At 43.9% G+C, this 17,275-nt stretch overlaps 1 protein-coding gene across 2 annotated transcripts in view; it reads left to right on the top strand.

Annotated features, from left to right (window-relative positions):
- The window catches only part of COL27A1 (collagen type XXVII alpha 1 chain), a 477,424-nt gene that overhangs the window by 203,337 nt on the left and 256,812 nt on the right, over positions 1 to 17,275 (top strand). For both annotated transcript variants that reach the window (XM_077283906.1, XM_077283905.1), the window contains exons 20-21: positions 4,086 to 4,139; positions 4,450 to 4,503. In XM_077283906.1, the coding sequence (XP_077140021.1) occupies positions 4,086 to 4,139; positions 4,450 to 4,503 (108 nt within the window). The remainder of the gene's footprint in view (positions 1 to 4,085; positions 4,140 to 4,449; positions 4,504 to 17,275) is intronic.

Below are 17,275 nucleotides of genomic sequence, written 5' to 3'. Positions count from 1 at the left end.
CCACAGATTCTCTATGGGGTTCAGGTCAGGAGAGTTGGCAGGCCAATTGAGCACAGTAATACCATGGTCAGTAAACCATTTACCAGTGGTTTTGGCACTGTGAGCAGGTGCCAGGTCGTGCTGAAAAATGAAATCTTCATCTCCATAAAGCATTTCAGCCGATGGAAGCATGAAGTGCTCCAAAATCTCCTGATAGCTAGCTGCATTGACCCTGCCCTTGATGAAACACAGTGGACCAACACCAGCAGCTGACATGGCACCCCACACTATCACTGACTGTGGGTACTTGACACTGGACTTCAGGCATTTTGGCATTTCCTTCTCCCCAGTCTTCCTCCAGACTCTGGCACCTTGATTTCCGAATGACATGCAAAATTTGCTTTCATCAGAAAAAAGTACTTGGGACCACTTAGCAACAGTCCAGTGCTGCTTCTCTGTAGCCCAAAAAGTGGCTTTACCTGGGGAATGCGGCACCTGTAGCCCATTTCCTGCACACGCCTGTGCACGGTGGCTCTGGATGTTTCCACACCAGACTCAGTCCACTGCTTCCTCAGGTTCCCCAAGGTCTGGAATCGGTCCTTCTCCACAATCTTCCTCAGGGTCCGGTCACCTCTTCTCGTTGTACAGCGTTTTCTGCCACATTGTTTCCTTCCAACAGACTTACCATTGAGGTGCCTTGATACAGCACTCTGGGAACAGCCTATTTGTTGAGAAATTTCTTTCTGGGTCTTACCCTCTTGCTTGAGGGTGTCAATGATGGCCTTCTTGACATCTGTCAGGTCGCTAGTCTTACCCATGATGGGGGTTTTGAGTAATGAACCAGGCAGGGAGTTTTTAAAAGCCTCAGGTATCTTTTGCATGTGTTTAGAGTTAATTAGTTGATTCAGAAGATTAGGGTAATAGGTCGTTTAGAGAACCTTTTCTTGATATGCTAATTTATTGAGACAGGTTTTTTGGGTTATCAGGAGTTGTATGCCAAAATCATCAGTATTAAAACAATAAAAGACCTGACAAATTTCAGTTGGTGGATAATGAATCTATAATATATGAAAGTTTAATTGTAATCATTACATTATGGTAAATAATGAAATTTAACACTATATGCTAATTTTTTGAGAAGGACCTGTATATAAAAAGTTTTAAAACATGCCAGTTTCCCTTTAATGATGGCAGTGGTTAATGTGGTCGGGTTTATGTCCAGTCTCCACATGGTGTTATCTGGCAGGTCAATGTCTCCGTTACCATACAGGGAGTAGGTTGTGAGAAGCCAATGGAAAGGACTATGTTCACCGCATGATAACGGCTCTATATAGCAGATAGAGAACATTGGGGTAGTATGATTGCAATGAACTCAGTGTTTATATTGTACTCATCGGTGACATAATGGTTATGAAGGGGATTGCTGTTCTCGCAAACCCCAGGATAGTACGCCACTAACAGAGGGGCAGCGACAGCCAGCAGATTGTTAAAATATATTCTTGTGGTTGATTCATACACCAGAGCCAGAAGCTGTTAGATCATGGCCTTGGCAGGCCACTGTGTGGTATGTACATTGAAATTGGACGTCGTTCGTTGCAGAGCTATCCTGTAACAGGAGAACAGCCTCTGTTCTTGCCCAATTCATTTTCCTTTACAGCTTTTAGCATAATAGAATTCAAATTGAGAGCAATCCAGCAAACGAGGAGAAAACAGCACGTCCCCAAGTTACAACCCACACTCCAATGCACAGGAACCTCTGCGTGTAGCCTCTGACTGTTGTATCACAATGTTTTGGCCTCGTTTGTGTCACTCCAAATACCAGATAAACTTTGTAACACCTTGGTATACTTTATGCACAGCACCTAGTGCTATGACAGTAATGCCCTGATACAATCACATTGCAGGATCCACGCTTTGCAATGTATTCTGGAGTTTTTATGAAACTGATAGCTTTTATTTACACTGATAAATTTAACCAAAAAGTCATGATGCTTATGCAAAGTATTTCTTAGATTCTGTTCACACCTGTGTTTTGCAAAGTAATTGATGCACATGACGGATCTCTTGCAAAAAGCATCACAACAACCCCATTGACTACTGATTATCTATGTTTCTATGTGCTGCTATGATTATCATAGATGAAACAGAATTGTAAAACACGATGTGAGCAGATCCCTAGACTGGAAACCATATTCATCTTTACTTCAATTGTGTTGATCACCAGTTTAAAGGTGCCCTCTGATAAATGCGGCTTGCCCTTTATGATTTACTAGACAGAAAGGCACACATGTGACCGGAGTTACAGCTTTGAATGGGAAGGAGTTGTAGTGAATTGTGACACCAGAGAAACCACTACTAATAGTACAGAGATGAGGCTGGTAAACAATGCGGAGGATGCTGTACTCATTAGATCATTGTGGACTTCAAAGGGTTATTTCCATATTCCTAGATGGATATTGCCGGATAATGCATGTAAAACGGACACTTTTTTGCAGTTTATTGCTTATTAAAATTTGCAGCTGTTTTACAGATATCAACACTTTACTTTTGTTTACAGCTGGTTGCCTAGGAGACCAACCACTGCTGCTGTCTAGCTTGTAAGCACTGCACTGAAGCTGGCGGGGATTAGGAAGGAATGGCATACTGCAGCGATCCTGGACAGCTTCAAAATAGTGCTTGAATACTGAGAGAATGGAGTCAAAAAGTCTGTTTAAGTACTGTACAAAAAGTCTTTTTATTGAAGTATCATAACAATATTTAATAACAAGAATTAATAAAACAAACAAGATCAGTCATTAAGGACATGGGTAAAAAAGTCTGTTGGCACTAATAGTATATAGATCAGAGGAATCCTGTTCCTGAAAGAACATAACATTTGTTTCCCAAATTGCTGATATATATGGTCAGTTGTGAGTAACAGGTCACAAAGTTTCTATACCATGACAAGTGTCAAACTAAGTGTGGCCATAAACATGTGGTAGAAAGCGGAGTTGGACCTAAAAAAGTGACAATAGAACAATCTAAACCATGAAGGATTGATTCTTACCCACGTAGATCTACAGTAAGTAGGACACCAGACAGACAGCCCCAACGCGCATCAGACGGCCCCCTGTTATGTTCTTTCAGGAACACGATGATCTATATACTATTAAAGTAGTGACCACAGACTTTTTTTACCCAAGTCCTTTATGACAAATCTTGTTCGTTATATCGTTATGGTTTTTAGTGATTCTTATCAAATATTGTTATATGATACTTCAGTAAAAATTCTTTTTGTACAGTACTTAGACTTTTTTGACTCCGTTCTCTCAGTATTCAATTGTATCCCTTGGAGTTTTTCTGTTTATGATTTTTTCTAATGTGACTACTAGGCTTCTATTCAAACTTAGTGTAATGTGTTTTTTCAGCTTTATCTGCTTCCATTAAAAATAGTGCTTATAGCTCAATAGGAAAGAGTTTGTAAGCTCTGCACGTTTCTGCTGTCTAGCAGCAGTGGTCGGTTTCCAAGACAGCGAGTTGTAAAGAAAATAAAAATATTAATACCTTAAGAATGGCTGAAAATTGTAGTGATTTGTAAATTCCAAAATTGCTTGTGTTTACATGCACTATCCGACAATACCCATTTATGAAGATTAAAAAAATAACCCTTTAAACACTCGATTGACAGGCATGTTGAGAGCCGGCTCCTCATGTATATGTACAATATATTTTGTACCCCCTTAGGTTTAACTAGGCAGGATTAGTTAATAAATGCCGAATTGATCTTCAGAATACACTGACCATAAAGATTGATATAAATGTGTGTGTATATACAGTATATTAGTAATACACCAAAAAAAAAAAAAACATTTCTTTGCCCAGCATGAAAGAAACCCATGAGTGTTAAAATATAAATATATTTCAGCACATACAGTTTTCTTTCATGCTGGGCATGGAGATATTTATTGGTGTATTATGGGCATCAGTTCATATTTCATGCAGGATCATCTATTTTGGGGGGACATGAGCCCTTTTTCTCTGATGTTGTGTTTGGAGTGCGCCATTACATAAACAGGCTTTACTCTTTCCTATGCACCCATCATACAGGTGTTTTGTTTTTATTGCAGGGCTTTCCAGGAGACATTGGACCTCCAGGACAAAATGGACCGGAAGGATTAAAGGTGAGATGTCCTCATAAAGGCGAGATGTCCTCATAAAGGCATAGACCTTGTCCTAAGCTTCTATTGACTGGTTAAGAAAAGCAAAAATGGAAAGTGAGATTCCTGGAGATTGTATTGGCAGAGCCCACTCCTCCACTGTTTGTATTGAGGCTCCTCCAAAACGCTCTCTTCCATGAAATTGATGTTGGAAGCTGTCCCATTGCAGAATTGCACTGGCGCTCTATCCCTTCTTTCTCTTCCTCATGTGAAGGGATCCTAAAGGATTTGCCTGTAATTTTATGAGACCCTCATTCTTTTTGTTGGTTTACAGGGAAAGCCAGGAGCCAGAGGTTTCCCGGGGCCCAGAGGACAGCCTGGGCTAGAGGTGAGCCATTTCTAATAGATTTGTTGGTAATGGTGACGGTACACTGCAGACACTGTATGTATATGCCGCCTATACTCTGCAGATAATCTGTATATATGGCGCCTGTAGACTGCATATAATCTGTTTACATGGCACCCAGACACTGTATTTATATGCCACCTACACACTAGATGATTCGTATATAGTGCCTGTACACTACATATAATCTGTGTATATGGCGCCTGTATGCTGCAGAGACTGTATATATGTGGCGCTTCCACACTACACTGTATGTATATGGCGCCTGTACGCTGCAGATACTCTGTATATGGCGCCTGTACGCTGCAGATACTCTATATATGGCGCCTGTACACTGCAGATACTCTATATATGGCGCCTATACGCTGCAGATGCTTTGTATATGGTGCCTGTACGCTGCAGATACTCTGTATATGGCGCATGTACACTGCAGATACTCTGTATATGGCGCCTGTACACTGCAGATACTCTGTATATGGCTCCTGTACGCTGCAGATGCTTTGTATATGGCGCCTGTACACTGCAGATACTCTGTATATGGCGCCTGAATGCTGCAGATGCAGGCACCATATACAGATTACCTGCAGCTTACAGGCGCCATATACAGAGCATCTACAGCATACAGGTGCCATATACAGAGCATCTACAGCATACAGGCGCCATATACAGATTACCTGCAACTTACAGGCGCCATATACAGAGCACCTGCAGCGTACAGGCGCCATATACAGATTACCTGCAGTGTACAGGAGCCATAAACAGAGTATCTGCAGCGTACAGGTGCCATATACAGGGTATCTGCAGTGTACAGGGGCCATATACAGAGAATCTGCAGTGCACAGGTGCCGTATACAGAGTATCTGCAGCGTTCAGGCGCCATATACAGAGTATCCGCAGCGTTCAGGCGCCATATACAGAGTATCTGCAGCATTCAGGCGCCATATACAAAGTATCTGCAGCACTCAGGCGCCATATACAGAGTATCTGCAGCGTATAGGCGCCATATATAGAGTATCTGCAGTGTACAGGCGCCATATATAGAGTGTCTGCAGCATACAGGCACCATATACAAAGCATCTGCAGCATACAGGGGTCACATACAGAGTATTTGCAGTTTACAGGCACCATATACAAAGCATCTGCAGCGTTCAGGCGCCATATACAGAGTATCTGCAGAGTACAGGGGCCACATACAGAGTATCTGCAGTGTACAGGCGCCATATACAGAGAATCTGAGGCAGCGTACACATCTGTATATGGCGCCTGTAAGCTGCAGGTAATCTGTATATGGTGCCTGTACGCTGCCTCAGATTCTCTGTATATGGTGCCTGTACGCTGCAGATACTCTGTATATGTACCCTGTACGCTGCAGATGCTTTGTATATGGTGCCTGTACGTTTCAGATACTCTGTATATGGCTCATGTACGCTGCAGATAGTCTGTATATGGCTCCTTTAAGCTGCAGATATTCTGTATATGGTGCCTGTAAGCTGCAAATACTCTGTATATGGTGCCTGTATGCTGCAGATATTCTGTATATGGCGCCTGTAAGCTGCAAATACTCTGTATATGGCGCCTGTATGCTGCACGTACTCTGTATATGGCCCCTGTACACTGCAGATACTCTGTATATGGCCCCTGTACGCTGCAGATACCCTGTATATGTGTATATGGTGCCTGTACGCTACAGATACTCTGGCGCCTGTATGCTGCAGATACTCTTTATATGGCGCCTGTACACTGCAAATACTGTGTATAGTGCCTGTACACTGCAGATACTCTGTATATGGTGCCTGTATGCTGCAGATACTCTGTATATGCTTCAGATACTGTATCTATATGGCGCCTGTACGCTGCAAATACCCTGTACACGGCACCTGTACGCTGCAGATACCCTGTATACGGCGCCTGTACGCTGCAGATACTGTGTATATAGCACCTGTACCCTGCAGATACTCTTTACATGGCGCCTGTATGCTGCAGATACTCTTTATATGGCGTCTGTACGCTGCAGATACTGTGTATATGGCGCCTGTACGCTGCAGATACTCTGTATATGGAGCCTGTACCCTGCAGATACTCTTTACATGGCGCCTGTATGCTGCAGATACTCTTTATATGGCGTCTGTACGCTGCAGATACTGTGTATATGGCACCTGTACACTGCAGATATTCTGTATATGGTGCCTGTATGCTGCAGATACTCTATATATATGCAAATCAGTAAGAAGAAATATGAATGGCACTGAGAAAAACCGCTCTTAGTACTCACTGTTAAAGGATGAATGAGCTCTGAATCACGGACACATTCCAGAAACCTTCACCTTGCTGGCGGTGCTTGCTATGAAGAAGGTGCATACAGAGTCCAATAAAACAAGAAAAAAGCAGCAGCACTCCAATTGTTGGTGAAAAAAGCAACCTTAGTCCTTTATTACATAATAAAGATCATGGACAAGGTATTGCGGGTAAAACAAGTGCAGATTATGCAGGCAATAGGACGACGGCCGTTTCACGCAATAAGCGCTTCCACGGGTCCAGATCATCTGCAGCTACTCTGTATATCGCGCCTGTATGCTGCAGATACTCTGTATGTGGTTTTAGCCTTGGATAGAAGTGAGTTGTTTCTAGCTAAGAATACTCTGTGTATATGGCGCCTGTGCAGTACATATACTCTGTATATACTGTATGGTGTTAGGTAGCAAACAATTGTCTTTACATTGGGTAATGTGTTCACACATTATTATTTTGCTGTTCATGGACTTTGGTTCCTTAAATTTTGGTCATGTAAATAGTTATTTCAGTTGTATAAAGCGATAGTGTGTCACTCGGATATGCCGAGTTCGCATCTCGGCTTCAGGAAAATGGCCGCCGCGATCTCCATCTGCGCACGCGCGGCATCCCGCGGCCATTTTCCTGAAGCCCCGTGCAGCAGAGCACTCCATCTGCGCACGCGCGGCCTCAGGAAGATGGCCGCCCCCACCGATCACCAGGGGAATAGCGCAGATCGCGCTCTTTTCCCTCAGCTGCGCAGTGGATTCGGCAGTTGGACATGCGCACACCACTACGCCACCAACGGACAGATAAGCAAGATCTGGGGGAAGAAACAGCGATGTCACCACACCCATCCGACCAGACCAGCGTGAGTGACAGCCCAAAACGGCGACTTTACAAAGGTATTTCGGCAGCATAGCTGGGGAATAAAGGCACAAAAAAGACACTAATGTAAAGCCCAGCTCTGCCCCTATTTAACGCTATTTTTATCTCATCTTTAAAAAACGGGGTGACAGGTTCCCTTTAACCCTTTGGATATAAGGCTGCACAAATTGAACAGTGTTTTGTCAGCCTAGCCTTGCCTTGTGTGGTAGAAACTATAGAGGGCCTATATATGTATTCAGTAATCTATATTTTTGACTTTCTTTGTATTTTTTTAACCCTTACATAATATGTGATACCCACATTCGCAATTATATTCTGCCAGACTTTGAAGATTTGTTACACTAGCACAATAATCATTTTCTGTGTACAGTACAGACCAAAAGTTTGGACACACCTTCTCATTTAAAGATTTTTCTGTATTTTCATGACTATGAAAATTGTAAATTCACACTGAAGGCATCAAAACTATGAATTAACACATGTGGAATTATATACTTAACAAAAAAGTGTGAAACAACTGTAAATATGTCTTATATTCTAGGTTCTTCAAAGTAGCCACCTTTTGCTTTGATGACTGCTTTGCACACTCTTGGCATTCTCTTGATGAGCTTCAAGAGGTAGTCACCGGAAATGGTCTTCCAACAATCTTGAAGGAGTTTCCAGAGATGCTTAGCACTTGTTGGCCCTTTTGCCTTCACTCTGTGGTCCAGCTCACCCCAAACCATCTCGATTGGGTTCAGGTCTGGTGATTGTGGAGGCCAGGTCATCTGGCGTAGCACCCCATCACTCTCCTTCTTGGTCAAATAGCCCTTACACAGCCTGGAGGTGTTTGGGGTCATTGTCCTGTTGAAAAATAAAAGATGGTCCAACTAAACGCGAACCGTATGAAATAGCATGCCGCTGCAAGATGCTGTGGTAGCCATTCTGGTTCAGTATGCCTTCAATTTTGAATAAATCCCCAACAGTGTCACCAGCAAAGAACCACCACACCATCACACCTCCTCCTCCATGTTTCACGGTGGGAACCAGGCATGTAGAGTCCATCCGTTCACCTTTTCTTTGTCGCACAAAGACACGGTGGTTGGAACCAAAGATCTCAAATTTGGACTCATCAGAACAAAGCACAGATTTCCACTGGTCTAATGTCCATTCCTTGTGTTCTTTAGCCCAAACAAGTCTCTTCTGCTTGTTGCCTGTCCTTAGCAGTGGTTTCCTAGCAGCTATTTTACCATGAAGACCTGCTGCACAAAGTCTCCTCTGAACAGTTGTTGTAGAGATGTGTCTGCTGCTACAACTTTGTGTGGCATAGACCTGGTCTCTAATCTGAGCTGCTGTTAACCTGCAATTTCTGAGGCTGGTGACTCGGATAAACTTATCCTCAGAAGCAGAGGTGACTCTTGGTCTTCCTTTCCTGGGGCGGTCCTCATGTGAGCCAGTTTCTTTGTAGCGCTTTATGGTTTTTGCAACTGAACTTGGAGACACTTTCAAAGTTTTCCCAATTTTTTGGACTGACTGACCTTCATTTCTTAAAGTAATGATGGCCACTTGTTTTTCTTTACTTAGCTGCTTTTTTCTTGCTATAATACAAATTCTAACAGTCTATTCAGTAGGACTATCAGCTGTGTATCCACCAGACTTCTGCTCAACACAACTGATGATCCCAACCCCATTTATAAGGCAAGAAATCCCACTTATTAAACCTGACAGGGCACACCTGTGAAGTGAAAACCATATCCGGTGCCTACCTCTTGAAGCTCATCAAGAGAATGCAAAGAGTGTGCAAAGCAGTCATCAAAGCAAAAGGTGGCTACTTTGAAGAACCTAGAATATAAGACATATTTACAGTTGTTTCACACTTTTTTGTTAAGTATATAATTCCACATGTGATAATTCATAGTTTTGATGCCTTAAGTGTGAATTTACAATTTTCATAGTCATGAAAATACAGAAAAATCTTTAAATGAGAAGGTGTGTCCAAACCATTGGTTTGTACTGTATGTCTACAATTTTACACCCTTTCAGTACAATAACACCTATCTTACTCTAAGACATTAATTTCCATAAAGTGAATGATTCCACATCATTCTCAAACTATTGTTGATGTAAAATGGGCTTGGGCAACATGCCGATCGTGCAGATTCGGAGAATGTCAATAATGGCTGTTAGCCATGACTTGCTTTTAGGAATCTCAAATATCTTCTCAGAAATAATATTTGTCAGATTATTTTTTGTTTTCAGAGCAATTCCAACATTTGCTACTGTGAAACTGATAGTGGACTGTTTTTCTAGGATGTCAAGAAATATATTTCTAACTTTTGTCCAGGTGAAGGACCTACAAGTCCAACATCTCCATAGTGTGCGCGCACAATAAATCCATAATGGCTCTGCTCTTGCTGGGATCGGGGTTTATCATTGTGGTGACTGTTGGATTAATTTGCAAATGTATACTTGAATCCCGACAATACACATTGACTTTAGTAAGGTCTATTAATGTAAAGAATAGTGCCTCACATGGGGCTTTTCTTTGCCATCTAAACCCCCTAATGCAAGTATAAGGTTGGTGAGTACATGTGCAGGTGTATGTGTATGGGACAATTTCAAAGGCTTAGAAAACATTGCTGCTTCTTCCTGAAACAGCATGACCCTATCCGAGGATTATTTCTGTTACATCAGACCTGTTAAAGGGATTTAACTTTTATCGCATTATTGATGGCCTATGCTTAGGATATCAGATAAAGGATGTCTGTATCTCATATGGTTGGTTCTGTGGCTGTTGCGTGTGCCCTGCCGCTTCCTGAATTCTTTCACTAGTTTAGGTGTTATAGGGGCCTGCAATGAATTCCAAGTATGGAGCTTTGAAGTGCCCTGTTGTGAGTGGCCACAATCGTAGTGACCACTCCATTCATTCTTCATAGGGCTGCTTGAAGTGGCCAAGTACAGAGCTTTGCTTTTTTTTCCATCAGTTCAATAGAGAACGAATGGAGCAGTGAGTCACATGCGCAGCCACCTACAGGGCATGTCAGAGCTGAAATTGTCAGTTTTGGGATTCTTCTGTGTGCATAGCCGCTTCTTCAGTGCGGATACTACTTTTGTATAATTATGTGCGATAAACATTTAAGCCGTATCCTAATACTAATTATTAATATTTATTATTATAGCGCCATTTATTCCATTGTGCTTTACATGTTAGGAGTGATATACATAATAAAAAACAAGTACAATAATCTTAATCAATACAAGTCACGAATGGTACAGGAGGAGAGAGGACCCTGCCCGCAAGGGCTCACAATCTACCAGGGATATGTGAGGATACAATAGGTGAGGGCAGAGATGGTCGTGCAGCGGTTTGGTGGATCGGTGGTTACTGCAGGTTGTAGGCTTGTCGAAAGAGGTACAGTACAGACCAAAAGTTTGGACACACCAAGAGAGAATGCAAAGAGTGTGCAAAGCAGTCATCAAAGCAAAAGGTGGCTACTTTGAAGAACCTAGAATATAAGACATATTTTCAGTTGTTTCACACTTTTTTTGTTAAGTATGTAATTCCACATGTGATAATTCATAGTTTTGATGCCTGCAGTGTGAATTTACAATTTTCATAGTCATGAAAATACAGAAAAATCTTTAAATGAGAAGGTGTGTCCAAACTTTTGGTCTGTACTGTAGGTCTTCAGGTTCCTTTTGAAGGTTTCCATGGTAGGCGAGAGTCTGATATGTTGGGGATAGAGAGTTCCAGAGGAGGGGGTATGCACGGGACAAAGCTTGTATGCGATTGTGGGAAGAGGAGATAAGAAGAGAGTAGGGATGGAGATCTTGTGAGGATCGGAAGTTGCGTGCTGGTAGGTACCGGGAGACAAGGTCACAGATGTATGGAGGAGACAGGTTGTGGATGGCATTGTATGTCATGGTTAGGGTTTTGAATTGGAGTCTCTGTGTAATGGGGAGCCAGTGAAGGGATTAACAGAGAGGAGAGGCTGGGAAATAGCGGGGAGGGATAGGTGGATCACACAGGCAGCAGAGTTTAGGATAGATTGGAGGGGTGCGCAAGAGTGTTAGAGGGGAGGCCACAGAGCAAGAGGTTGCAGTAGTCAAGGTAGGACATGATGAGGGCATGCACTAGAGTTTTTCCAGTTTCTAGGTTGAGGAATGTACGGATCCGGGAGATATTTTTGAGTTGAAGTGGAAAGGGCTTGAATATGTGGTTTGAAGGAGAAATCAGAGTCAAGGATTACCCCGAGGCAGCGAGCTTGTGGGTCTGGGGAGAGTGAGCAGCCATTTACTTCAATGGATAGGTTTGTTGGGAGAGTCGTGAGATGGGGAAAGATGATGAATTCTTTTTTTTCCATGTTATGTTTTAGAAATCTAGCGGAGAAGAAGGATGAAATAGCGGACAGACATTGAGGAATTCTGGTTAGTAGGGTGGTGATATCTGGTCCAGAGAGGTAGATCTGTGTGTCATCAGCATAGAGATGATACTACAAGCCGTGAGATTCTATGAGCTGTCCCAGTCCAAAGGTGTAAATGGAGAAGAGCAGCGGCCCTAGGACTGAACCTTGCAGGACTCCGACAGATGGGGCACGAAGTGAGGAGGTGGTGTGTGAGAGGGAGACACTGAATGTCCTGTCTGTCAGGTATGATGCGATCCAAGATAGGGCCAGGTCTGTAATGCCAAGAGATGAGAAGGAGGACAGAGTAATTTTGCTTGGCTTTGGCAGTCAGCAGGTCATTGGTGACTTTAGTTAGGGCAGTTTCAGTGGAGTGATGCGGTCTGAAGCCAGATTGTAAGTGGTCGTAGAGGGAGCAGGAAGAGAGGTGGGAGACAGTTCAGAATGGACATGTTCCAGTAGTTTTGAGGCAAAGCGGAGAAGTAATACAGAGTTAGATAAGGAGGATGGGTCAAGAGGGCTTTTTTAGGATGGGTGTGATTGAGGCATGTTTGAAGCATGAGGAGAAAACACCAGTTGTTATTGATAGGTTGAAGAGATGGCTTAGAGTTGGGATGAAGACTGTGGTGAGCTTTGGGATGAAGTGGGATGGGATCGAGTCAAGTACACAGGTGGTGAGATGTGATCTCGAGAGTAGGGTGGAAAGTTGGTCTTCTATAATGGTGGAGAAGCTGGTTTTGGTGGAGGAGGGCTGAGTAGTTAGGAAGAGCGGTTGTAGGCCAAAGCTTTCTCTGATGTTATCAATCTTCTGTTTGAAGAATGAGGCAAAGTCTTCAGCTGAATTGAAGGTGTTGATTGATTAGCTGTTTAGGGTTGTGAGACAGGGAGGATATGAGAGAACTAGATGGTGGCCCGATTCTAACGCATCAGGTATTCTAGAATATGTATGTAGTTTATTTATGAAGTTTTCAGAGTAATGCAATTTATACACAGGATTCGGACGGCCAGGCGCAAAAAATTAGCGAAGCGTGGTCCAAATTCCGCGCCAATTCGCGGCCAGGCTGTGCCTGTCGCTGATTGGTCACGCCCGGCCGCGAACAATCAGTGACGCCAGGGCCTGCTCCAGGTTTTTGAGGTTCCCGGGCGAAAGAGTCTCAGTGGACCCCCCTCTTTAATACATACCACGATTCATGATGCACAGATACAGCAGAGAAATATAGCACAGCCAAGTAGCATACAGCCCACGTAGTATATAACACAGCCCACGTAGCATATTGCCCAGCCACGTAGTATATAGCACAGCCCCGTAGTATATAGCACAGACACGTAGTATATTGCCCAGCCACGATATATATTGCACAGCCATGTAGTATATTGCCTAGCCACATAATATATTGCACAGCCACGTAGTATATAGCACAGAGATGTAGTATATAACACAGCCCATGCAGTATATAACACAGGCCACGTAGTATAGAGCACAGCGATGTAGTATATTGCCCAGCCACGTAATAAATACCACAGCCACATAGTATATAACACAGCCCACGCAGTATATAACACTGCCCACATAGTATATTGCCCAACCACGTAAAATATACTGCACAGCCACGTAATATATTGCACAGCCACGTAGTATATAGCACAGCCACGTAGTATATAACACAGCCTATGCAGTATACAACACAGGCCTTGTAGTATAGAGCACAGCGATGTAGTATATTGCCCAGCCACGTAATATATACCACAGCCATGTGGTATATAGCACAGAGACGTAGTATATAACACAGCCCACGCAGTATATAACACAGCCCATGCAGTATATAACACAGCCCACGTAGTATATTGCCCAGCCATGTAATATATTGCACAGCCACATAGTATATAGCACAGCCACGTAGTATATAACACAGCCCATGCAGTATATAACACAGGCCACGTAGTATAGAGCACAGCGATGTTATATATTGCCCAGCCACGTAATGTATACCACAGCCATGTAGTATATAGCACAGAGACGTAGTATATAACACAGCCCATGCAGTATCTAACACAGCCCACGTAGTATATAGCAATGTGGGCACCATATCCTTGTTAAAAAAAAAAGAATTAAAATAAAAAATTGTTATATGCTCACCTTCTGTAGGCCCCCGGATCCAGCCCAGGCGTTTACCGATGCTCCGGTCCCAAGAATGCATTGCGGTCTCGCGAGATGATGATGTAGCGGTCTCGCGAGACCGCTACATCATCATCTGGCGAGAGTGCAATGCATGGACTAGTGCATTGCAAGGAGCAGCGGGAAAGGCGCCGGACGGTGAGTATATAATGATTTTTTTATTTTGTTTATTATTTTTAACATTAGATCTTTTTACTATTGATGCTGCATAGGCAGCATCAATAGTAAAAAGTTGGTCACACAGGGTTAATAGCAGCGTTAACGGACTGCGTTACACTGTGGCATAACGCGGTGTAACACAGCCATTAACCCTGTGTGAGCGCTGACTGGAGGGGGCACTGACAGAGAGTAGGAAGGGGCAAATTCACGGCCAGACTGTGCGTTGCCGGCCGCGACCAATCAGCGACGCGGGATTTCTGTGCCAGACAGACAAACAGACAGAAAGACAGACAAACAGACGGAAGTGCCCCTTGGCTGATTTTATATATATATATATATATATATATATATATATATATATATATATATATATATATATATGTAGGTTTGTTTTGCTGCAGCAAGTGTGGCCTTGAAAGTAGTGAGGGACTGTTTGAATGCGATGGAGTGCTTATTGGAGTGGAATCTTTTCCATTTCCTGCCCAGCAACCCTGGAAGCCCGCCTCAGTTCTTTGGTCAGGCTGGTGAGCCAGGGTTGTCTGCTGATTTTGCAAGCTTTGTGTGAGAGGGGCGGCCGATTCAAGAGCTGCAGCTATTGTGGTGTTATTCAAAGCACCAGCGGCGTGCTTGCTGCTGGGGCTGGGTAAACGTGGAATCCACCATATGAAAGTGCAGCTGGAGAGGCTGTGTCAGAGGGGATGAGCCAGGTTTTGGTGATAGCGAGGAAGGAACGTTTCTTAGTAATAAAAAGATCATGGATGTAGGAAAGTTTGTAGCAGACAGAGCGAGCGTTCCATAGAGCTCCTGTTAGTGGGACTGGGGAAGCGTGGGCTGGGTGGATGGGTATAAGGTTAGAGAGTTACGTAAATTTGTGATAGCGCGTGGATGGGAGGTAGAAATGGCTGTTGGCATGTGGTGAGGAGGGCCAGGATTTGGAGAGCTATCACCGGCAGTGAGGAGGAGCAGAGAAAGTGATAGCAGGTGGAAGCAGGAGAGGACATGAGGAGGCTGTCTGTGTTTGGAGACAGAGGATTGTATTTTGAGGAGGAGGTGAGATGGATGGAGGGAGAGATAACCAGTTCCTTACTAGGTGTAGGGATTATGGGGATTAGCAGAAATTGAAGGATTATAAGGGTCAGAGTGAAGACAAGCAGAAACAGTTTTTGGTGCGTTTTTGGTGCGGTTTTTGATGCGGTTTTTAGTGCGGTTTTTTATGCAGTTTTCTCTGCAGATTGTCTGTGTTTGACACAAATAAAGCTTTAACTGCAGTGGGGGAAAAAAAAAAGAAATGATGTCATTTCCTTGTCCAACCCTTTTCTTCTTCCATCCTCCATTTTGGGACTAAACACCAAAATGAGTGGACGTGTTTTGAATGACAGCGCTCCGCAGAGTGCTGAGCGTAGGCCAGATCACAGCCCGCGGATCCAGCTCTATCCAGCTATTTAAGTCTACGTTCACATATGCGGTCTGCGCCGCAGCGTCGGGCGCCGCATGCGTCATGCGCCCCTATATTTAACATGGGGGCGCATGGACATGCGTCGCACTTGCGTTTTGCGCCGCATGCGTCACTGCAGCGCACGCATCCGGCCGCAGAGGATGCAGCAAGTTGCATTTTTGCTGCGTCCAAAATCAATCAAAAAAAGGACGCATGCGGCGCACAACGCAAATGTGAACATAGCCTAAGTGCCACGTATTTAAGTGCCACGTATTTAAGTGCCACGTATCACGTATTTCAGTGCCACATATTTCAGTGCCACGTATTTCAGTGCCACGTATTTCAGTGCCACGTGCCACGTATTTCAGTGCCACGTGCCACGTATCAAAGTGCCACGTGCCACATATTTCAGTGCCACGTGCCACATATTTAAGTGACACGTGCCACGTATCAAAGTGCCACGTGCCACATATTTCAGTGCCACGTATTTCAGTGCCACGTGCCACGTATCAAAGTGCCACGTATCAAAGTGCCACGTGCCACATATTTCAGTGCCACGTGCCACGTATTTAAGTGACACGTGCCACGTATCAAAGTGCCACGTGCCACATATTTCAGTGCCACGTGCCACGTATTTAAGTGACACGTGCCACGTATCAAAGTGCCACGTGCCACATATTTCAGTGCCACGTATTTAAGTGACACGTGCCACGTATCAAAGTGCCACGTGCCACATATTTCAGTGCCACGTATTTAAGTGACACGTGCCACATATTTCAGTGCCACGTGCCACGTATTTAAGTGACACGTATCACGTATAAGTGTCACGTATTTAATTGCCACATATTTAAGTGCCACGTATCAAGATTTTCCATGGAGAACAGACAAATCCAGAGATATGTCTGCTCTCCACGGCTGCAGCAACACACTGACAGGAGCCATAGTTCCTGTCGGTGTGTCACTGCGCATGCGCGAGCGAGTTTACCGGCGGTCATTGACCCCGGCACTCTCGCTTAACAGCAGTGCTGCGTGGGATAGTTCAACGCAGCTGTACTGCCGTTAACCGAGACGCCGGAGTCATTGAACTCCGGAACAGTACGCGATACACTGCTAGGAGCTTCGCTCCTGGCAGTGTATCGCCGGAGAGCAGGGGATCGGCGTGGGACACTCGTTTTATGGATTCTGCGGACAGGGAGTATGAATTTGGTTTATTATTTTTGGATTTTTTCCTGGAGGATCGAGGGCTTCGCCTACAAGTGTGCTGTTGGTGAGTATATACTCTATGTTATGTGTTGTATGTACTGTGTGTCATGTATGTGTATTGTGTGTAGGTGTTTTGTGTAACTTTACAATTGTGCTAAGTCGCCGGACACAGGGACAACTCTCCCATCCTAATACCGGATGGGAGTAGTAGTCCCATACGGCGACTTAGCACAATGGTGGCAC

Source organism: Ranitomeya variabilis, chromosome 2, assembly GCF_051348905.1.
Source record: "Ranitomeya variabilis isolate aRanVar5 chromosome 2, aRanVar5.hap1, whole genome shotgun sequence".
Lineage (NCBI taxonomy): Eukaryota > Metazoa > Chordata > Amphibia > Anura > Dendrobatidae > Ranitomeya > Ranitomeya variabilis.
Note: the sequence above shows the minus strand (reverse complement) of the source record. Positions and strands in the feature narration are given on the sequence as shown.